The sequence below is a fragment of the Cupressus sempervirens genome, chromosome 1 (genome assembly GCF_028749045.1).
Source record: "Cupressus sempervirens isolate cs-2001-9-10 chromosome 1, ASM2874904v1, whole genome shotgun sequence".
Classification (NCBI taxonomy): Eukaryota; Viridiplantae; Streptophyta; class Pinopsida; order Cupressales; family Cupressaceae; genus Cupressus; species Cupressus sempervirens.
In genome coordinates this window covers 872,551,938-872,576,260 of record NC_143118.1, presented here as the reverse complement: position 1 = coordinate 872,576,260, position 24,323 = coordinate 872,551,938, and the positions used below count along the sequence as shown (strand labels likewise).

General features: G+C 36.8%; 2 protein-coding genes across 2 annotated transcripts; both read left to right on the top strand.

Moving 5' to 3' along the window:
• Positions 1 to 3,815: 3,815 nt before the first annotated feature.
• Positions 3,816 to 4,484, top strand: LOC149580604 (uncharacterized). Its single transcript, XM_089805148.1, has 4 exons — positions 3,816 to 3,979; positions 4,075 to 4,143; positions 4,235 to 4,300; positions 4,389 to 4,484. The coding sequence occupies exons 1-4, from the start codon at positions 3,866 to 3,868 to the stop codon at positions 4,482 to 4,484; spliced, it is 345 nt and encodes a 114-aa protein (XP_089661274.1). The 5' UTR covers positions 3,816 to 3,865.
• Positions 4,485 to 16,589: 12,105 nt separating this feature from the next.
• Positions 16,590 to 23,269, top strand: LOC149580603 (subtilisin-like protease SBT5.3). Its single transcript, XM_089792195.1, has 11 exons — positions 16,590 to 16,814; positions 17,430 to 17,527; positions 17,858 to 17,955; positions 18,131 to 18,313; positions 18,965 to 19,076; positions 19,933 to 20,494; positions 20,973 to 21,067; positions 21,205 to 21,450; positions 21,567 to 21,681; positions 22,029 to 22,242; positions 22,515 to 23,269. The coding sequence occupies exons 1-11, from the start codon at positions 16,737 to 16,739 to the stop codon at positions 23,072 to 23,074; spliced, it is 2,361 nt and encodes a 786-aa protein (XP_089648321.1). The 5' UTR covers positions 16,590 to 16,736; the 3' UTR covers positions 23,075 to 23,269.
• Positions 23,270 to 24,323: the final 1,054 nt, after the last annotated feature.

The following is a 24,323-nucleotide window of genomic DNA, read 5'->3' as shown; positions in this document are numbered from 1 at the left end:
TGCAAGGTGGAATAATCCCCAAACGGGATGTCCTAGCCCCAAGAAAATAACCACACAATGGAAACACAACAACAATGCAACATCTCCTAATTCAGTGCAAGGTAGGAGAATCCCTAAAGGAGATTTCCTATCCCCTAGAAAATAATCACATAATGAAAACAAAAGAACAATGTAAGATCTAACACCAAATCACAACTCTTTTTTAATACAATAACTACTTACATGCAATGTGTTAGGTTGTAAGGCCTTCCTAGTTATGGTCAATTACAAAGAAAGTAATAGTTCTACAAGATCCCTCAAGATCCAATCCAAATTCTACCTAGTCTAGATCCACAGTCTAATAGAAAACCCCAAGGAAATCTCAACTTATTCTCACAAGCCCACCAAGTAACTTCCTAATTTACCAAGCCACAACCACTAGCTCTTCTTATAATTTCTTGATACCCTTCATCCTCTTCTCCAAGCTAGATGATCTACAATCTATGTTAAGATTCCATAAGACTCCTTACTTATGCCCAACTAAGCCACAAGTCAACCTAGTAAGGTACAAATTAAAAACCCCTTACACTAAATACATGTTGAGCCACAAGTCGGTCTCTAATAGATATTAAATACAAAAATGCCTTAGAAGGCTTACAACACAAATCAAATGCACAGAGGAGAGACAACTAAGACCCAAATAGGTCAACACAGACTCCCAAACTGACCCACATCGTGATCATACACTACATGCATTAAATGCACTGAAATGATAAAAAAACCCCTCAAGAACTCTATCTCACAAGCCACACTGTTGAGCATCAGCAAGGCCACAAGCACTGCTAAGCTTCCACAAGCATTGTCAAGTTCCAAAGGTGTTGAACAACCAATACACATTGAGCACAATAGTGACTGCCTAGGAATAATAGATGTTAATCCCCTTAAGTGATCGAGCCCTTTAATGACTGAGAACCTTGGCCAACACTAGATCCAATAATAACCAAGCACCATTTCTTTGGTGACCTAACCCATAACTCCTAGACAAAATTACTCCAATATGTAGGATTGCTAATAACCCTAGGATATTCCTGCATCAATTTGATAACGAGATTAGATAGAGAAACCTAATAGTGAAGGGTAGAACATGGCAGATTAGTTTTGAACATTGAAGAGAGGAGTTCCATAAATAACTTAGATAGAGAAAACTAAAGGATCAGGTGCTAAGACATTCTAACAAGTGAATCAAGGCAAATATCGTAATAGAGTGGTTTTAATAGACCTTGTTTAAATCTTCTAAGAAAGTTCTTACTTTATTGTGAGTTTTAATCCTTTAATCAAGGTAGACTCAAAAATCTTATATTTATTTTAATTGAGAAGACCCCTCATAGGGTAGATCATTAGAAGTGATCAAAATTGTAGCCCTATTAAGAAAACTTTGTTGTTGTGGTAGTAAAGATTTGTGGGTTTCATTCCTACCCTAGTTTTACCTTCACCTTGGAGGGTTTTTGGGTTACCAAAATCTTTGTGTTATTTCTTTATATTTTCATATATTTTATGCTTAGATAGATTTCATTTCAACATTAAACTCTGTGATTATCTGGTATGAGGTCTAAGATATGAGATGGATTGTGAGTGAATGCAGTTAATTTGATATGTTACTTGAGCAGTAAAAAGTTTATAGATCTTGATTCACCCCACACACCCCCCACCCCGCCCCGCCTCCCCCTCAGTATTTTTTTCCCAATAAGACTTCCAACAGGTACTTCCCCCAAATATGCTAAAAATATCAATTAAAACCACTAAAAAGTGGAGTATCCCACTCACTTTATTTGATCCAATGAAGGGTCACAATTTTTTATTCACCCAAAGGGTGAAGAGCATACTCCCCTACCAACAAAGGACCCCTACTCATGAGTTTTATGTGCCTAATGAAAATAAATAATTAATCTAATGTCATACTTGATAATGAAAGAAGACACACAAAAACTTGTTTGTTTGTTTTGCTTGGGCAACCCTACAAACACATTAGTAGCCATTTTATCTTTGACAAGTGTTCTTTTCTTATGTTTTGGCAAGCAAGTGTGAAAATCCTACAAAACATAAAGGTTAGGGGATAAAAAAAAATTAAGACATCCAATACAAAGTGGTTAGTTGCCTCAAAAATCCAAGTTGTTTTCAATCAAGTGTATGCCAAAAAAGTGCAAACTAATTACAAATGATCTATTTTGTACTTTTTTCTTTTGACCTAGTCAACAAGATTTGATTTGTTTGTTATTACTTTAGATCCACAAACAAAAATAAAAAGAAGAGACCCTTTCTAAAAACAAGAGCTTTCTAAAAATGCAAGAAATTTAGCAATATCTCTTAATTTGTGTCCTAGAGACCTATTTTCCCAAATTAAACCATTTTTTTTCAACTCAAATTATTGTGTCATAATATGAACTGCAAATTCAAAATACAAAGAATTAACCCCCTATATAATTTAGAGACCTTTCCAAAAATGTAGATTTTTCTAAAAAATCATTGATTTGCGACCATAAATGTTTTGTTTAATAAAAAATAAAGAAGAACTTATGGGCATATGCACCGAGTTGTGGTGCCAAAAAGGTGACAAGCCTTTTTTTTTTTCATTTTTCAATAGCGCACACGTGCTATTATGCGTACGCACTATGGTTTGGGTTACCCAAACCATAGTGCGTACGCACAATAGCACGTACGCGCTATTAAAAAGAAATTTTTTTTATAAATGATGGGCTGCACACCCGCGGCCCATCATATTAACAGTGATTTTTACTGTTTATAAGGGCAGCGCACACGCGAGTTGGAAAACAATTCATTTTCAACATCCCTTGCCAATATGCCTCCTCGCCGACAAAATCCAAGATCACCAGCACGCCGACGCCGACACCGTATGTAATCTAAACTTGACTTTGCATTATTTTATATGTTTTTCATATTGTTTTATAGGGTTTTTACAATTTTTATTTAGATTTGTTTATTCATTTGGATTTCAATTGATTCTTTATCAGGAAATGTCCATAATCAACCGGAAAATCCACAAAACCCTCAAGAACCTGAAGAACCTCAAAACCAAAATCCACAAAACCCTCCTGAAGAACAACAAATTCCACAACCCGAACCAATTCCAAGACCTACACCAGGCACACAAGAAAATATATTAAATGAAATTGAGATAGGCAAAATTGAATTAGAAGGACTCATTGGTCGGTTGAAACAAGCTGGACAAACCAATCCAATAAGGGCTCAATTGGCATCATCCCTCGAATCCATTAAGACCCAGATAGCCTCAGTTACTGGTCAGTTAGATGTTTGGCGGGTTAAGAGGGAAGAACAAAAAAGATTTTATGCAAATAAATTGTCATATGAAGATGTTAAAAAAAAAGAAATACCAAAAGGTTCAATATGTGCATTATTTAGAAAACCCGGTGAGCAAAATACTGTTATAGAGGGTACTAAATGGTTCCCCATCCATTGGTGTATACATGATGCTATGAGAAATCATTTTTGGGATAGATGGTGGATGGTTTTTGATGCCCCTCCTTGCAACAATCATGAGGTCCCAATGTATTTTTTGAAGAAATTGTATTGTGAGTTTGTCCTTGGGGAGATCCCCAATTATTTTGATCTATTAGACTCCCAGGGTAGAGGTGGGGGGTCATCATTCGAGAGGTCGGGAGCACGTCGTGACCCTAATGTAGTTAGGGCACCTCTGGTCAAGCCACAGCGTGAGCATGTGACTATTCCTTCAGTTGTGAAGGAACATGTAGAGGCCAACACTCTAGGGACCATTAATGCTTTGACGTAGACCCTCATCCATTCCACGGGCCCTTTAGTTGAGGGGGAGCCTTCTGTGCATCATGGTCACATGTGCACTTCATGCGGATCCCTATGCACATTTGGCACTCATGCTGGAGATGCTGCGGATGATGGGCTCGTCACTGATCAGTTCTTGAACGAAACATTTGGCATTGACACACAGGTAAATTACAATTATAATTTACTAATTTGATCACATTTCATATGTATAGTGAATGATTAATTAATTAGCATCTATTGACATTGTTCAAAATTCAGGGTCAGAGTGTTGCCGAGATTAGCAGCGATGCTCCGGCCCCATTTTTTGTCCCCTCCACGAGTCCAGAGGTATTTATTGATTTAATCATTTAAATTAATACATAAATTTATTAAGTTATCATATTAAGGATTGACAAAAAAAATTATGCATGTGCATCAGTTCTCCACAGGACCCTCAACCTTTAGTATGGACTCAGAGCATAGACATCGTACGAGCTTCGTACAGGTACAGTTGTTTCATGTTAATTTAATTCATTTGATTATATTTGTTTCATGTTTCATGTTACATGTAACGTGTATTGTATGACATGTAGCTCATGACGTCGGACACACCTCCTCATCTCCGACAGTCTGTTGATCATGGAGTGGCCGTAGCTATGGCTAGCTCACAGCCATTGACTGAGGTATGAAAGAATTTTCTCTGTTTTAGTTGTTGTTTATAATAGTTAGTCTCAAAATTTCTAATGTTATTTATAAGTGATTATATTTATTGAATTTTTGTAGGGTCTCATCATTACTGATCATCCACGAGCCTTCGAGGTGGACGTACAGAGTGACTATTTGATGGCGGTAAGAAAATAATTGATTTTGTGTGTACATATATTTGATTTCAACGTATAATAAATACTGATTCATATCTACTTTGTTTGTATCAGCTCGAGTTGGAGAAGAGCCTCAACAAGCGGATGAGCGAGCGTGTCAGGAGGACCCTATCATCTCCACCATCTCCCTCGACACGACGATAGAAGACGTCGAGAGATTTGTTTCCTTCCCCTCTTGGGAAGGAAAAGATATAGTTGATCTAGACATATATATATATATATATATATAGGCATCAGTGGACATATTCGATACACATTTGATGTATATGACATTTTATATTTGATGTATGACATTATTCGACTTATGACATTATTGGTTAATATATGATATGTTTGTTCATATGCGACATTATTGGTTATCATAATATATTATGTGTTTGTTAATGTACATGACATTATTGGTTATCATTTTATATTATATGTTTGTTCATGTATGACATTAAATAAGATATGTTCGTGTATGACATTAAATTAGATATGTACATGTATGACATTAAATTAGATATGTTTATGTATGACATTAAATTCAATACCTAATATGTTCGAAACTTTGATAGAATATTGAGTAACAATAAAATTTATCACTGTTTAAGCATAAGTTAATCATTTGCAATATGTCATCGTCATATGATTTATGATCTTGTTCATGCTTAAAGTTTTCCTTCTCTATCATTTGTTTATCAAGTTTAATTCAATACCTAATTAGTTTGAATTTTTGATACAATATTGATTAGCAATAAACTTTATCAGTCAAGATCGATTAGGACCTCCTGGCAATAAACTTTATTAGGCAATATTCGTGGACCTCCAGGCAATTGGTCACCTAAATGAGAACCTTGAGATTTATTAGGAACTCCATGAAAGAAATCAGTAGCTTGAGAAGCTCTCCATTTGTTAAGCTTCAATACATAACCACCATTCTTTATCATCAATTAAAAAATGTCAGAGATAGTAGAGAAAAGATGGATTATTTGCAAAAAAAGTCATTTTAAATATCATAAATGTAACATAATCACTGATAGTTTTCTGTGCTTTCATACATTAATGATTGTAACATAATCACCAGTTGATTGGAATGCGTTGTTATTATTCTATAGTAACTAGATTAAGGTAAAAATAAAAGTTTAATAAATAGTTGTTATTATTCTTACATTGTTGGAAACAGGGGCAGCGTGAAGGATCTCTGATATTTTCCAAAATGGTGTTCCCAAATGCACACAATGCCACCAAAGACTCCAAACTTGGATTTACCTTCACCAATTGTTTCCTCCACCTCTACACACCTTAAACAACTTCAACCAATATGTTTCCAAGGTTTCCAAACCCACAAATCTTTAGTAGATACAAAAAAAGAGGAAGAGGGATTCTTTTTTTAGTTTTGTAATAATGGTAGAGGGAAAATTATAAACATTTTTTTCATTTTTAGATTGGGCTTTCTGCGTGAATAAGAACGATAGTTTGTGAATTGTTATCTTTTATCAGAGAGGAGATGCAATATATTTCAAATCTTTGTATTTAAATATATTCATTTGAGATGTGTTGTTCTTTCTACCAGTTTGGTTATCTCTGATAAACTTTATAGAGTAAATTGTGTTTGTGCATATAAGGAAAACTTTTAGTTTCACGTATCACACAATCTAAAATAAATCATTTTGATCTTTCCCCTTGATTTGCTGATTGTGAATATTTAATTTAGAATCTTTGAGTTCTTAGTTTGTATTTTCTTATTTGTAAATTCTCTCATGTACCTCATGTCTATGGATAGATGATAGCTTGCCTTCTGTGCCTTCCGATTAAAGGCATACCATCAATGTTATTCATTGAATATCCTTTGAGGGAGCTGTAACTTTATATGCAAGATATATCATTATTGGAAATCATAAGAAAAGACTCAATAACAACACATTGCTTAAGTTTCTTCAAAAATATACCAAGCCCAAAGAGCCATTTTGCATTATAAACTTATGGTTGCAACATTTTGGCATCATTTGGAATGAGCTAGTTTGTATTGCCAACACCAGGATCCACCATCTCAAAAAAATTAGTTACGCCTTTGACAAGAGAATGTTTGGGGAAAGACGTGTTTAGAGTGTTATCTTTGTAGTCTAAATATAGGCTCACTAAAATTTCATCTACAATGAATACACTTCCAAGTTCTTCTTCAAAGATAAATATCTCCAACACCAAATAAGTACTAAGCACTTCATCCTCGTATTCCACTTGGAATAATTCCATTAATCTTGTTATGGGATGGCATAAAAATGTATAAACCTTCTTCATATTTCTTTTGAATGTCTTCATGATCCTCCAATGCTTCTAGTAGCAACCTTTCTTCTTGATGTGGTGTATAATCAAATGAGAAAGCCTCATATTCTATCTGTCTGTTAGGGTGAGGAATATCTTTTATCTTCTCTCCATCAATCCCTTCTTGCTTGTGTTGATCTATCAAGTTTCTTGGATTAACATCAATGGTTGGAATGATATTAGAAGCTTCAAATATAAAATAATCAAATTCTAGAAAAGGGGCATCCATTGACAAACTTTCATTAATTTTATTATCAACAAGTTCCTTCTCAATAGGAGGAACAGCTAAGAAAGTCACCAAATCAGTTGGCTAAGAGATGTGTTCATTGTCATATTCAACATGCAAATGATAAGCTCCTGCACTATTAGAAAATCTCCCTTCAACAACATGAGATATTTGAAAGTCTCTTTGATTGAAAATCATTAAATTTTTATAATGAAAAAGAAAGGGGGATGAAGGTTTTTCTTCTTTCTTTTCAACCTTATTTTGTAAAGGCATCTTTTTGGGATAAAGATTATGATAATTTTCAGATTGTGTTGCCTTCACATAGCTTGAATTTTTATATTTCATTCTCTCTGCCACCTCCTACTCTCTCTCACAATCTCTCCCATCCCCTACTCTCTGTTACACACACTCCCATCTGCCCCTCTCTCCCATCCGCTACTCTCTCTCTCTCTCTTGGGCTACTCTCTCTCTCCCCTCTCCCATCCCTTACTCTCTAGATCGCTCACACGCACTCCCATCTCTCTCTCTTCTCCTCTCCCACTCCCTCTCCCACCACCTACTATCTCTCTCTCAAGTTCTCTCTCTCCCTCTCTACTCTCTCTCTCTCTCTCTCCCATCCCCTACTCTTACTCTCTCTCTCTCTCTCTCTCTCTCCAATCCCCAACTCTCTCTCACACTCTCTCCCATCCCCTACTCTCTTTGACACTCTCTCTCATCCTTTCACTCTGTCTCTCTCATCCCCTACTCTCTCTCTCTCCGCCACCTCCTACTCTCTCACACACTCTTTCCCATCCTTTCACTCTGTCTCTCCCATCTTGTAGTCTCTCTTTGCCACCCCCTACTCTCTCTCACACTCTCACACTCTCTCCTATCCCCTACTCTCTCTCTTTCACAGACACACACACACACACACACACACACTCACATCCCCCCTCTCTCTTCTCTCCCATCCCCTACTCTCTAGATTTTTCACACGCACTCCCATCCCCCTCTCTCTATCTCCCTCTCCCTACTCTCTCACACTCTCTCCCATCCCCTACTCTCTCTCTCTCTCTCTCTCTCTCTCTCTCTCTCTCTCTCCCATCCCATTCTCTCTCTCTGCCACCTCCTACTCTCTCTCACACTCTCTCCCATCCCCTACTCTCTCTTACACACACTCCCATCCGCCCCTCTCTCCCATCTGCTACTCTCTCTCTCTCTTGGGCTACTCTCTCTCTCTCCCCTCTCCCATCCCCTAAACTCTCTCTTTTGCAGATACACACTCCCACCCCCCTTTCTCTCTCCCCTCTCCCATCCCTTACTCTCTAGATCTCTCACACGCACTCTCATCCCTCTCTTTCCTCCTCTCCCACTCCCTCTCCCAGGTCACCTACTATCTGTCTCTCTCAAGTTCTCTCTCTCCCTCTCTACTCTCTCTCTCCCATCCCCTACTCTTACTCTCTCTCTCCCATTCCCAACTCTCTCTCACACTCTCTCCCATCCCCTACTCTCTCTCACACTCTCTCCCATCCTTTCACTCTGTCTCTCCCATCCCGTACTCTCTCTCTGCCACCCCCTACTCTCTCTCACACTCTCACACTCTCTCCCATCCCCTACTCTCTCTCTTTCACAGACACACACACTCTTATCCCCCCACTCTCTTCTCTTCTCTCCCATCCCCTACTCTCTACATCTGTCACGCACACTCCCATCCCCCCTATCTCTCTCCCTCTCCCTCTCCTACTGCCTACTAGATCTCTCTCTCTCAAGTTCTCTCTCTCCCTCTCTACTCTCTCTCTCTCTCTCCCATCCCATCCCTTACTCTCACTCTCTCTCTCTCCCATCCCCTACTCTCTCTCATACTCCCATCCTCTAATCTCACTCTCTCTCTCTCCCATCCCGTACGAGCTCTCTCCGACACCACCTACTCTCTCTCACACTCTCACACTCTCTCCCATCCCCTACTCTGTCTCTCTTACACACATTCCCATTCCCCCTCTCTCCCTCTCCCTCTCCCACTCCCTCTCCCACTGCCTACTTTCTCTCCCCCATCCCCTATTCTCTCTCTCCCCTCTCCCATCCCCTACTCTCTCTCTTTCATAGACACACACTCCCATCCCCCCTCTCTCTCTCTCTCCTCTCCCATCCCCTACTCTCTAGATTTGTCACACACACTCCCATCCCCCCTCTCTCTCCCTCTCCCACTCCCTCTTGCACCACCTACTATCTCTCTCTCTCAAGTACTCTCTTTCCCTCTTTACTTTCTCTCTCCCATCCCCTACTCTAACTCTCTCTCTTCCATCCCCTACTCTCTCTCACACTCTCTCCCATCCCCTACTCTCTCTCTCTCTCTCACCCCCATCCTGTACAAGCTCTCTCTACCACCCCCTACTCTCTCTCAAACTCTCACACTCTCTCCCATCCCCTACTCTATCTCTCTTATACACATTCCCATTCCCCCCCCCCTCTCTCTCTCTCACACTCCCTCTCCCATTGCCTACTCTCTCCCATCCCCAACTCTATCTCTCTTACACACTTCCATTCCCCCTCTCTCTCTCTCCCTCCCACTCCCTCTCCCATCACCTACTATCTCTCTCTCTCTCTCACTCTCTCCCTCTCTCTCCCATCCCCTACTCTCACTCTCTCTCTCTACCACCCCTACTCTCTCTCACACTCTCACACTCTCTCCCATCCCCTACTTTCTCTCTTACACACACTTCCATCCCCCCTCTCTCTCCCTCTCCCACTCCCTCTGCCATTGCCTAATCTCTTTCTCTTCCATCCACCCTCTCTCTCCCTCTCCCACTCCCTCTGCCATTGCCTACTCTCTTTCTATCCCATTCCCTACTCTCTCTATCTCTCTCTCCCCTCTCTCATTCCCTACTCTCTCTCTTTCACACACACCCATCCCCCCTCTCTCCTCTCCCATCCTCTACTTTTTCTCTCACTCGCTCTCCCTCTCCCACTGCCTACTCTCACTCTCTCTCTCTCACTCTCACTCTCTCCCTCTCTACTCTCTCTCTGCTACCCCCTACCCTCTCTCACATTTTCACACTCTCTCTCTTTCTCTCTTACACACATTTCCATCCCCCCTCTCTCTCTCCCTCTCCCACTCCCTCTCCCATCGCCTACTCTCTCTTCCATCCCCTACTCTCTCTCAAGCTACTCTATCTTCCCCCTCTCCCATTCCCTACTCTCTCTCTTTCACACACATGCACTCCCATCCTCCTCTCTCTCGCTCTTCCTCTCCCACTCCGTCTCCCACCACCTACTCTCTCTCTCCCCCATCCCCTACTCTCAATCTCTCTCTCCCAACTTGTACTCTCTCTCACACTTCCTCTCTCTCCCATCCCCTACTTTCAATCTCTCTCCCCCATCCCGTACTCTCTCACACACTTCCTCTCTCTTGCATCCTGTATTCTCTTTGCCACCCCTACTCTCTCACATTTCGTCTATCTCCCATCCTATACTCTCTTTGCCACCCCTACTCTTTCTCACTTCCTCTCTCCCCTCTCCCATCCCCTACTTTCTCTCTATCTCTCTCACACACACAAATAGCCATTCCCTCGCCCCACCCCTCCTAGCTCTCTCTTGGTTTTGGTTTGCAATTTAGGTCTCAATAGTGCATGCGCACTATAACGCGTGCGCACTACTTCGAATTCAAAAGTGTTTTAATAGCACGTGCGCGCTATAGGGCGCACGCGCTATTCAAAGCTTTGCATTAAAACCAAGCCTAAGGCTTGGTTTTTCCTTGGAGATCCAACCCAAAGGTTTGGAGTTTATAAACAGGTCTGAGACATGTTTTCCAGCAAACATACAAAAAATGATTGATTTTTCTTGTGTGCTCCCCTTCAAGATTCCTCATTGTTGGGTATTGATAAGATCAGGTTACATAACATTATAGGTCTTTGTGTTAGCTATCTAACCATATAATTTATTTTTAATTTGAACTATTTTAAGTCTTTCATCTATAATTTCTTTTGAATGTATGTTATTTTTTTGTCAAAAACCACCATGTACTAATTGGGCTGTAGATTTTAGCTCATTCATCGAATTTTGTAACAACTTAGTTTTTTAGAAACTAGACTCCATTCTACACACTTTGAAAAAAAGAAGTTTTGATTTTAGATTAGTTTTCAATCATATCTAGGGGGAGCACACAGATATTTCACGTTTTTGGAATGGGTCTAATTAAAAAATTCATTAAAAAAAAAATACACATTATAAAATTACCCGAAAAATTTGGGATAAACTACATAGTGTTAGGTAACTTTTGACTGGAGCGATTAAAGAATTTTAAAAAAAAAGTTAAAATTTTAGGGGGGCCACACTTTGTACTATGTTATGTTTTTTTGGAATAAATAGTACCACTTTTTGTGGCCCCCTTTTTTGAGGACCTAAAACTAAACCATTTTGAAAAAAAATTAGTAGTTTAGAAACTAGATTCAAAGGACTACGACTTTTGTTTTTGTCATATCTTAAAATTTTGAGCGTAACTATCTTCAAATTCTTGTTGAAGTCTAGAATTTGCTGATTTCAGGAAAAAGGTGTCCACTTATACCCCCCTTTTGGCACCACAACTTGGTGCACTTACCCTTATAACTGACACAAATCAATTCTAAACAATCTAAAAATTTGACTAAGACATTGTGGATTCATCTAAAACCTACAAACAAACATTACGATCCAAAATCCAAGTGGTTTAGGAGATATGATAAATCTTTAAAAACCTAGGGTTTTGGTTTTCAAAACAATTTGCATAAGTGTTACCCTTAAAACTAAAGTGAGAACCCTACAAAACCACTTAATTAGATTCAATAAGTTGCTGTAAAAAACTAGAAATAAGAATGCAACTAAAATGCAATCAATAAAATAGAGCTAGAAACTTAGTTCTAGCCCAATGGTGGGTGTAAAAAATGTGTACAAAAATGTGTCACACTTCTATGAACCTTTATACTTGAGAATACCAATGAAATAGAGCATCTCAAGAGACAACTTATAGCTCTTTATCTATGATGTACAAAGGATATGAGATGGTGGCTCTCAAATGAACCAAGCTATGCAACCCTTGTAAGGTACACCATAGAACAAGACATTCAAAGATGAGAACAAGAGTGCTAGCATCTAAGAATCATAATTAATGCAATGCAAATGCAAGATCTAAACAAAATGAAATGCAAGAGCTAACAAAAGTAACTGCGTTAAAGCATAAATGAAACTAATCTAAAAAATATGTCATCTTGCAAGTAGTGTGAGAGCTAAGCTAGAATTCCAAAACACAAGAATGCTCCAAGTCTCCAAAAGCACCTAGAAATCTTGCTACATAATGTTAACATGAGAGACCTAAGATTAAGAGAATGAGTGAGCCTTGCTTTTAAAGATAAATGAACACTAGGGATTAAGACACAAGCGAGGCATAATCAAGGGAGGAGAATGCATCTTGGGTGATCCATGTGCACAAGCATCTCAACCAATCACAATCATAAGTTGACTTTTGAGAGGGAAAGAAATGTGTGGAGGAGAGTTAAAGTGATTTTAAAAATAGAAAATTCCTCTTACATATAAAGTTGTGCATCCATGTGTAGACAACAATGCATTTTTCTCTTATTTTTAAAACATGAACAATGCTTTATGTGTACACACTTAGGATAAGTGGAAAGTGGGGCTTTTTATTTAATTAAAAGGGAGAATGTTCTTTTAATTAAATAAGAGACTTAGGATAAAGTGGTCAAACCATAGGTTATAATAAAATAAATATATTTTTGATGATATGATCAAAGATAAGAAATGGATAAATTATGAAAAATTGCTAGAAAGGGGGCTTATAGTCTAGATGACCATTTTTGGGTGATTACAACACACACACACACGCGCGCGTGTCTATCAACTAACACATATGGGTCCACTCATATTTTTTACTTTTTCCTTAGGAAAGGATGGCCACTTAAACCCCATGTCCATTTTATGTCCATCATTGACTACACACATGCCTTCTTTGATGCATTGTCCAACATTACAAATCCCTAAGAAGCCAAGATTTGGGCATTATTTAATTATGCAAACATTATAGATCTTTGTATGTGTATATCATTTTTTAGCACAACCTCCATAAAGTACAAATAACTAATTTCCTATATATATATATATATATATATATATATATATCGTAGAAAAATGAAATAAATAAAACATAAATACTCATTCGACAACATAAAGAAACCTGAAGACCAATGTGAAAATTATTGAAAATTATTTTAATTAAACCTGAGATAACATTAAGATAATCATTTTATAAACCAATGAAACCCTCAACAATATTGAAATGTCATTGGAATAATGAAACTAACTAGACTACACAAAATAATGAAATCATTGAAGGGAAATGTTGAATGTCATTTGAAAAAAATGATGGAAAAAAAAAACAAAATGCAAGTACAAAGAACCAAATTTTATCATTTTAGTATAGTCATTAATACCATGAGATAATATTTTAATAACGAAATGAAACCCTTGATGCTATAGATATAATCATTTTTGAGAAAAATGATACTCTCTATGACATGTAGATAATCATTTCATATATTTTGTATATATATGATTGTATATCTATAATGTGAATATGTATGTATGTGTTTGCATTATGTATCCATCTCAAAGTAGGTGATAGATGAGATATAGAGACATTTTTACTATAATTTATTTGTTTAGTTTGAAAGCTTGACATGAATTATAAGGTACATGTGACACATGCAACTAATATATGACCATAAAATGAAGGAGGCTGTAGTTTATGTATTTAGACCTTGATAATACATTTAAACTTAATCAAAAATTGTAAATTTTTTATTACACTGACCAAAAATATTATATTACTATATGTTCTTGACCTTGACAATAAAGAAACTTGAATTAGAGATTACATTGTTTAGAAATAGTACATTCATAGATTTATGTGCTTAATGAGAACAATAGATTTATGTGCTCACGTTGACTTTGGAGACAATATATTTATACATGCAAAATTAGCAATAGTACTGACTTGAACAAAGACCCTTTACTATCCTTTATTTAGGAATATGTAGAAAATCTGTTATTTAGCTCTAAATTGTGCAAAGAATACTCATGGAAAAAAGAAGAAGAAGAAGGATGAAATAGTAATGAAAATGAACTTCAAAATTATCTTTATAAATTCATTAGAATGTGTAAGGTGAACACATTCATTTGGGTAGATGAATTTCAAATTTGAAAATTAGCAAGAATCATTTGGTTATCTCATAGTTGAATTCAGAAGCTTGGCTCTCCTATTTCTTTGGACAATCAATCATTTCATACTTGTATATGTAATTCATTTACAATTTCATTAGGTTTGGATTTATAATTTTTTGTTTTTGTGTCTATTGGAAGTTTTACACTAGTTGTTGAAATGCACACACTATTTTTAGACGAGGTTGATGCATGTAGAGGTGCAAAAAAGTTTGAGAGAAAGTGCATTTGATAGTCAAATCACTTTTATTTTTTACATCAACTTACTTGACAAGTCCCTTGCTTATAACTAAGGTGTTAAGGCCACATCACCATGTGATATCATAATAGCATACTTGTTGTCAAGGTGTTCAAACCAATCTCAGAAAAAGTGAGACCAATTGTAGTGCATATTAGGGACCCACATACTTGTGCAATTACATCACATGATTGGTTGTCTTTTAGAATAAGTGATACTTTATTCAATTATAGGTAGTCATCATTAACAAAAATAATCAAAACTATTGATACAATATTGTGAAAATATCGTCGAAAGCGCATTTGTACTTTTGAACCACTTGCCTAAAGTTGTGTGTATATATATGTATGTATGTATATATGTATATTATTTAAAATGATTAACGAAGTTTTTATGTTGATTACATATGAATACCACTAGAAACTCTTTTTTAATATGATCACCTACACATGAATGATGAACATGTATTGGAATCAAATAAATATTTTTTTGAATAAATTAAAGTATCTAATGACATATATATAATAATTATTTGTTTGGAGAATTATTGAACTCGACACCACTCTCCTATACTTTCCCCTAACTAGTATTGATATCTTAAATAAATCTATCTAAAAAAATGCAGATAGATATCCACTACAAAATAATTATAATATAATTGACTACATTTAAAATTATTTATATTTCTTTTATCTACATGTGTTTAGCTTTTTGCTAACTCAAGCTTTTTATTTAAATTTTCTTAAAAATGGATGATTTATATTTCCAAATATAATAATTTATATGGATATTTTATGTGATATTTATTAATTTTTAAAAAAAGTATTATTCTATTTATAAAAAAATTTAAACTTTTAATATGTAGATAGTTGTCAAATTTAACCTAAAAGTTCACACCATCTCACTCATTCTGCCATTGTAATGCCTGTAGACATTAATTATCCTCTAATAAACAATCTTCTTCTCTGCAGTCTACTGCACAACCCTAGGACAACCCCCAAATTTCTCGGTTTCTCTTTACAGTACGCTTGTCAATTTTTTTTCGTTTTTATTGCCTTGAATGTCTTATCTGCTTGTTTGTTTCTTTTAGTAAAATATTGAGCTGCCATGCTGTTCTCAAAAGTAAAAATAATAAATCTGCCCACATTAATAGACTGCTAATAATGGCGAGCTAGCTTATCGGAACTGTAGCTTACAACTTTGGGAAGGTTCTGTGCTCCCACGTGCATCAGGGCATCAAAATTAATGAAGTTAATGACGTGAAAGCTTGATCTTTGACCGTCCAAATCAGTCCAATAGCCCATGAGAAGGAAATGTTTGGCTTTTCATCGCATGATTGACATCGAAATGTAGAGCTTGGGAAAATTTGTGGGTATAGTTCTTCCAGCACAGCTCTGCATTTCAATCCAGTAAGTCTCTATGATAATCTCATTGACATGCTAAATTGTCAATGTAAATACCTACTTTGAAGCAAAAAAATGTCTACTCTGTTACAGGAACAAGTTATCTTTGAATGCACTGAATACTGTTGTCCATGGTAATATTATATCTAAAAATGTGTAAATATATGAAGCACAATGTCAAACATATACTATATCCAAATATTCTATGATATTATGAGTAGTACGAGGACTTTCAGTGACTCAAAAAAATCCGTGACGTACATGCAAAGCTTCTTTAAATGAAAGCAACCAATGTGTATGAAGAAGGCTCCCCCTTCATCTTGGCATGACCACCTTTATAAGGGCAGCATGCAATTTGACTTTCAGGATTCCTAACGTATCTCTATCATAATATGCATGTGCAGTTTGTGATCTGTTTTGATTTAAAAATTCAAATTAAAAATACCCAAGATTAGTCCCAGTGATTTGAAAAAGCCTTTGATGTTATATTAGTGGTTTCAGTATAGAAAGATGATGTCCTAATATAAAAATGCCTATATGTGAACAAAGAACACTTTCAACTATTATTTTTTCCAACTGCATGCACTATGTATATATACGTGAGTAATTAGTTTGTACAGATAGCCATATTCATTAGCTTCGCAGCTATGGACAAGAAAGCCCTGGGCTTCATTGTAGTTTTTGTTTTCGTTCCATCTTTGACAGAAGTCTTGGGTACTAAGCAGGTAAGTAAGAAGAGCTTGGATTTGTTTCTCTTATGAAAAATGCTATTAGTTTTGGGTATTTTATTGCTGAAAATGTTGGTGGTGCTTTTAGTTTTGTACATTGAAGTCCAAGAGCAGCAATTTATTGATTTCAGTGGTCTACATGACTGGTGCAGTTCTGGGTTAAGAGACTCCTTTTAGTTAGATCTGGAAATGAAAGTTAATTTTAGAATTTTTATGGACGTACATTGTTGTTGAATAATTGGAAATACCGCGAGAAGCATAAATTTTCTGGTGTTGTGATTGATTATGTTGTATGGGCATTGATGTAAGTGGGATGGCATATATTCTCTGCTGTTTTGAAGGGCCATGTATCATTTGGATTATAATAAATGCCCAGGAGAAGGGCGAAAATTGAATCTTCATGAATATGAATGCTTATGCTGTATACAGATTGATTCGAAGTTCAATATATATGAATATGAATGCTTGTGCTGTATTTGTATTTGGAACGGAATAAACTGGAAAAACAAATATTTAAACATTCATGACTATTGATTTGGTGTTTATATTGAATGAAAGCATTTGAATTTGCAACTTTCTGATACTAGTTTTTCAAATTTTGAGTGGTGGCAGTCCTATGTGGTTTACTTGGGAGGGCATGATGAAGATTGCTTAGAGCCTGAAATGGTTACTGATTCTCATCACGAACTACTTGCAACAGTATTGGGAAGGTAATCATGACCCCCATAGCTCAAGCTTCTTATTATTTACCATGATTAATGTTTCTAATGAAATGTAGAAACCAAACTCCAAATCCTCCTCTGAATTTTTATTTTCTTTGGTGAATAAAGAAGATTGAGGAAATATTTTACCCTGTTCTTGTAAGAGTTAATTGAGACCCGAGAATACTTCTATAGATGGAATTATAGATGTAAATTACTCTTTAGAATCCTCCTTTTTCATTAGAGGATACTGGAACTACCTGTACTGATGGAAATATAGAATTCCCAATCAATTTTTTGGACTCTGATATGATTGGCATTTCATTTTCTTTGTTACAGCAAGGAAAAAGCCAAGGATTCAATCTTTTACTCATACACTAGAAGTGTGAATGGGTTTGCTGCTCATTTAGAACAAGAACATGCTGCTGCTATTTCAAGTAATTCACTATCCAGTCTACCACTTCGCTTCCTTGAATATTGAATGACATAATCATTGAGGGTTGCTTGAAGGGTTTTGAAAAAGTATAGATTTATGCTTTGAGACTCACTAACCTTCTCCTTGAGGAAAGCCCTCCATTTTTAGTTTCCTAACAGAATTAATGATGATGCCAGAACTCCCAGGAGTACTATCAGTATTTGTTAACAGGAAAAGAAAGTTACACACAACCCACTCATGGGAATTCCTCGGACTGGAAGGTGGAGATCCGGAAGCAGAGACTGATGAAATCGAATCTCACTCACTCTGGAGTAAAACAGCATTTGGAGAAGATGTCATTATTGGTAACTTGGACACAGGTAGACTGCTCCTCTTCTTATCCTTAGCCTTAGGCTTAGGAACATATTGTCATGGGGCTGGATTTAGCTCATGCCCAGCTTGAGCCTTCTCCCTTAGAATTCCAACCACACATGGCATTGACGATCTCTACTGGCAACTCCCATTGTGGTCAAGCCGATTTTTGTTCACCCAGACCACGCCTTACCCCCAATCTTCATCAAGTGTCCACACACTCAACTGCATTAACGTACACCCCTGCCAACTAGAAGTGCATTTCGAACCTCCATGGCACTAACTGCTTTTCTGCATCATGCACGCATCCTCGAGCACAAAGCTCTACTCCTGTTCAACCCATGCTGAACCCCTGTCTTAGCCCCTTATGTCTTCAGCATTCCAATTCATTACATTACTTACAAATGATACATTTAATGCATAAAATACAAGAGTGTTTCTGTCTAATGATTAATAAAATATAACCAGTTTCTTGTGTGGGTTTTGTGCATTCTGAGATTGATTGCTGTTTGTTCCTTATTGGTGCTGTATGTTGTTTGTGTGTTATGTTTTTACTCCTTTCTCTGTTTCTTGCTCTGCTATTTTTCCTAACACATATGGGTAATGGTTCATCAAAACTTTCAATTATGAATCGATAATAACAGCTGAATTGATTTTAGGTGTGTGGCCTGAAGCTGCAAGCTTCCACGAGACAGGTTTTGGACCAATCCCTTCCAGATGGAGAGGAAGCTGTCAAAATGGCACCAAATTCAGTGCAGTTAATTGCAACCGGTACTCTGATTGACACCCATCATAGAAATTAGGAAAATGTACCGTTTGCAAGCTGCATTTATGATATTACATGTTTGAAGTTTCACTTAAGGGCTTACAGTAAAGGATAATGTACATTTTCTGTTCTTGAGCGTTTACTGTTTGGGTTTGTGTTGTGCCTGATGAATAAGAGGATTAATTGGACAAAACAAAGATTATAATTTCAGACTAGCCTTCAGTTTGTCAAATGGACAACACTTATGTAAGTCCTGGTTGTCAACCCAATTCTATGGAACCATAATAATTTCCTTGAATGTATTCATAGGTATTTAGTCTCTGGTAAATTCATGCTCGGAAAACATTTCTCTTGTTTGGTGAGGTTATTAAGTCTTTTATAGGGGTGAGTTTAAACAATGTTGCATTATCCAAGATGTCATTTGTGTTGAGTATTGTTTTGGTGTATCCTACTAATGAAAATCAGTAGCAGTATTCTTTTGTTTAGTTCTATGGATAAAAATACCAATTTAGTTTTCATGGAGCTTACTGTAGTTCCTTGGCTCTATAAACAGCTCTCCAAATCCATCTTTCATGGTGTTTGCTGCTTGGTTTTTATGTACTACTGGATTAAAAAATGGAAATAAAGACGTGCTTTTTGTTCACATGATACCAATTTTAAAACATTGTCATGCGCATTCCTCTAAGAAGTAAAAGAGCACTGCAACTTTTCCTCTTACCCATTGTTTTGTGTAATTTGTTCTTACATATTTGTTTTCTTTTGCTAGTTTTTGGTGTACCTTCTAGAAGAAGCAATCCTTTGTTACATGAGTCACCAGTGTAGGAATTGAGAACTAATCCTCAAGCTGTTGTTGCACTCCAGGAAACTAATTGGTGCAAGATACTTCATCAAGGGGTATATGGCAGCTGCAAACAATTCTCTAAGTTTCACTAAAACAGGAGATTTTCTTTCAGCCCGAGACAAAGATGGGCATGGGACTCATACTCTGTCTACAGCGGGTGGGAATTTTGTGAAGAATGCAAATATTTATGGATATGCACAAGGGACTGCAAAGGGAGGTGCTCCCAATGCCAGGGTTGCAGCCTACAAGGTTTGTTGGCCTAATAAAAGGTCAGATGCAAGCGCGTGTTATGATGCAGATATACTTGCAGGATTTGATGCAGGGATTTATGAAGGAGTAGATGTGTTCTCCGTTTCCCTTGGATCTTCTCCTCCTCTTGTAGATTATTTTCAAGATGGTATTTCCATCGGAGCCTTCCATGCTGTCCAAAGAGGAAAAGTGGTAATATGCTCTGCAGGAAATGATGGTCCAACACCAGGGACAGTGTCAAATGTGGCTCCATGGATTATTACTGTAGGAGCAAGTAGCATTGATAGAGAGTTACTTTCTGTTGCTTTCCTTGGAAATAATAGGGCTTACAAGGTGAGGGCTGGAAACCAGTTTTTAACTTTTTAAAAAAAAATTAAAGGCAAAGTTCTTTCTAGTTTTTAAGGGGCTTTCTAATGAATGGATCATAAGGCACAACACTTGGTGAAGGTTTTGCAAATGGGGTTGCAAGTAGAGTGAGTTTAACCATGGAGGAAACTCTGTAGTTAAGCATGTTCGAGCTGGAGTAGTACTGGGATGGGTGATCTCCCAGGAAGTCTTGGTGCTTCACCTCTGTGAGCATCACCAAGATCCAATGAGTGTTAAGTGTTCCATTCATTCTCATGAGAGATGCATTTTTTGAAGCACTACTCATGAAATATGAGTCAATGACTTTGACTCAAAAAACTACACAGTTAAATCCTATCATAATAATGAGGGCAATGTTCTTGCCAGCACTATATCTTAATCTAACTGTTGAAAATGGTTTGTGAAAGCAGTGAACTCTAATTTTGACACTTGCCTATGATTATAGGGACAAAGTCTCTCTGAGTCCACCCTAAAGAAGAGAATGTATCCCCTAGTATCATCAGTGGATGTCACAGCACCAACTGCAAATAAAACTGCTGGGTATGCCACATATATACTATATTTTATGATCTTCATAAGAACAAGAAGTATTTGTATCATCAAGAACTATTTGCAATAGTTCAAACTATGATGATGAATATTTTGAACACTAAATGGTAACATAATTAACATTGCAGAAAACTCTGTTTCCAAGGAGCTCTAGACCCACAAAAAGTTAAAGGCAAGATAGTTGCTTGCCTTCGTGGTGTGAATGCTAGAGTTGCAAAAGGTGATGCAGTTCGAAGGGCAGGAGGAGCCGGCATGATTCTTTGCAATGCACCTGAAAATGGCAATGAAGTTGCTGCAGACTCTCATGTTATTCCTGCAACACAATTGAATGCAGTTGATGGAGCAGCAGTCCTTGAGTATATCAACTCAACAATGTAGGTCCTGAAAGCAATGATTTTACTTCTTACTTCCTTCGAATTTAACACCATACAAAAGGGTACTTTAGGATGTGAACATATTGAAATGTAACCACAAAATTGTTCTGATGCAGATACCCTGTTGCTTACATTGCTCCTCCAACAACTGTACTGCACACAAAGCCAGCTCCTTTAGTGACATCCTTCTCTTCCAAAGGACCGAACTCTCTTTCTCCTGACATACTCAAGGTTTAAAGCAATTCCCAACATTGTGATACTCTTCATTCTTATAGCGGAAGCAGCTATCCTCCATACAAAATGCACCATTGACCAAATTGCAGAAAATTTGAAAACACAATGGTTTTACTGAAATTTTTGGCATTCGTTCTTCATTATCTGCATATTTTGTGGTCGAAAACATTAAAAAAATAAAATGGAAAAAAACACTGTATTTTCGTGAATCTGAAAAAAACAAGTTACTTTATTTTTTGTCTTTGTGCATTTTGTATGGAGCTTAGGGAGCACCATTCTTATATTACAAAACTCTTGATATTCTTAAAAAATGATCTGGATAATGTACACTCTGTCCAATGCAGCCTGATATCACAGCTCCAGGTTTGAACATCCTTGCAGCGTTTTCAAAAGCAGCATCACCAACTGGAGTCGCCTTTGATGATAGGCATGTCGCCTTCAATGTACTTTCAGGTACATCTATGTCATGTCCACATGTTGCTGGTGTTGCAGCCTTAATAAAAGCAGCTCATCCTCATTGGAGTGCTGCAGCCATTAAGTCAGCCATTATGACTACAGGTATGTCAGCTTCAAACTTTTTGGTAGTGGCTATCCAGCCATGAAAAACGTTTTTGTTATATTGCCTTTTGACAACTTCAAAAAAAAACTGCCCCCTTTTAGTAGAGTTGACGTTTTTTGTGCCTGTATAACCGCTGCTAAACTCTTCTCCATCATCATTAATGGAGTGCAGCAGCAACCTATTAAGCTATTGTTTTTTTCTCACTAGTGGATATCCATGTTCTTTAATCATCTGACTTTTTTCCATCATTTTTACTCTTTTGGGAATAAAGCCAGCAGAATGGACAACACTAAGAAGGCAATTAAGGAGGCTTCAATGGAAAAAGCCAGTCCATTTGACTATGGTGGAGGCCATGTCGCTCCAAACAGAGCTTTAAATCCTGGCTTGATATATGATATAGCTGTTCAAGACTACTATATATTCCTCTGCAGTTTGGGCTACAATTCAACCCAGATGAAGATCATAACAGGGAAGCACTTCATCTGTCCATCTCAAAAAGAGGCCATATATAACCTCAACTATCCATCCATAACTGTCTCACAGCTGAAAGGACCTATGTTTGTGAAAAGAAGTGTGACATATGTATCGAAGGGACCAGCAGCGTTTGAAGCAGAAATAAAGTCCCCTCATGGAGTGGTGATTGCAGTGAAACCCAACAAACTTGAGTTTTCAGACTACGGAGAGAAGAAAACATTCAATGTAGTGATGAAACCAGGGAGTAGTTTTAAAAAGGAATACGTTTTTGGGTCTTTGATATGGAAATCTACTAACCATGTTGTTAGAAGTCCCCTCGTTGTAAAGGTAGCAAGTGCTGGAAAAGAAACAAATTAAGCAGCTTTGTCAATGGCTTTTTTTGTATGAATTTGAAAGATTGTTAGTGAGCCTACTAGGAATCAAGTATTGTGCAAGGCTTCCACATCTTAAGGGATGAAGTTATCCTCCATTAAGAAAAGAGGGTAAAGCAGCTATCCCATAACCATGTAAAAAAATATTATAATTTATAATAGTTTAATGAGTTATAGACAATTGTGATGACTTAATTAATATGATAGAAATTCAAACTATTTGTAAAATTTCTTTTGTTGTGAAGGATTCCAATCCTCTTGATGCCATTAGTATGCAAATGTAACTAATTTAAGTTCAATGTTTTGTTGAATTAGTTTGTCTTAATACCAATTTATTAAAAAACTTGCGTGGGATAGCACCACATGTAAATAATTAATGTGAGAAGAGATTATGTGAAATTAAATAGAGTACTCAAATTGTTCAGTAGTAGGAATTATTCAAATAGAAGGAAGAGATGAGGTTTCTATAAATAGAATTCTCCCAAACCATTTTTTTCCATCCCTTTTTAGAATCATATCAAATAAGAGAAATGAGAAGATTCAATCATAGAAATTTGTCACTACTAAGTCATCCAAAAACATCCATGTCATTAGGTTGGGAAGCAATAAATTGGCCATATCTCTACTACAACCAACCACATCCTCTATTCCAAGGAGAGCCTTATGGGCCACATGAGCCATGATAATGATTTTTAAAATTTTCATTCTAGTTGTGGCCACATCTATACTCTTGTGGAGAGAAAGGACCCCAATCAAAGGGGGAAGGTGGCACCCAAGCAACATTACAAGGAAACGTAGCTCAATACACAATAAGAGTCTGCAAATTGGTAGCTGCGAGGGTAATTTTATTATCTTGCACATAAACTTGTAGTAAAATCTTCGAAAAATCATGATTACCAAATGCAATGAAAATTAAGAATTCATTATACTAGAGGCAATGCTAAGTTTTTACTCTTCTATAAATCTAATTTAGAATTTTCATTCTAAAAGCATGCAAATTTTGTATGAATTAAGCCAATATTTTTAGCTAATCACTTAGAAGAACTATGTGCCAAGAAAGGAGTGAAGGTACAAAATGTTTAAATAAATAAAAATAATAATATCTTAGAACCTTGATCATATGAGAAAAACTAGAAAATATGCTTAAGAATCACTAGATGACCATAAAAATGATGATAAGGATCAACAAACATCAAAGTGAGCCAAAGAATATCCAATCATGAGATATTGACAAA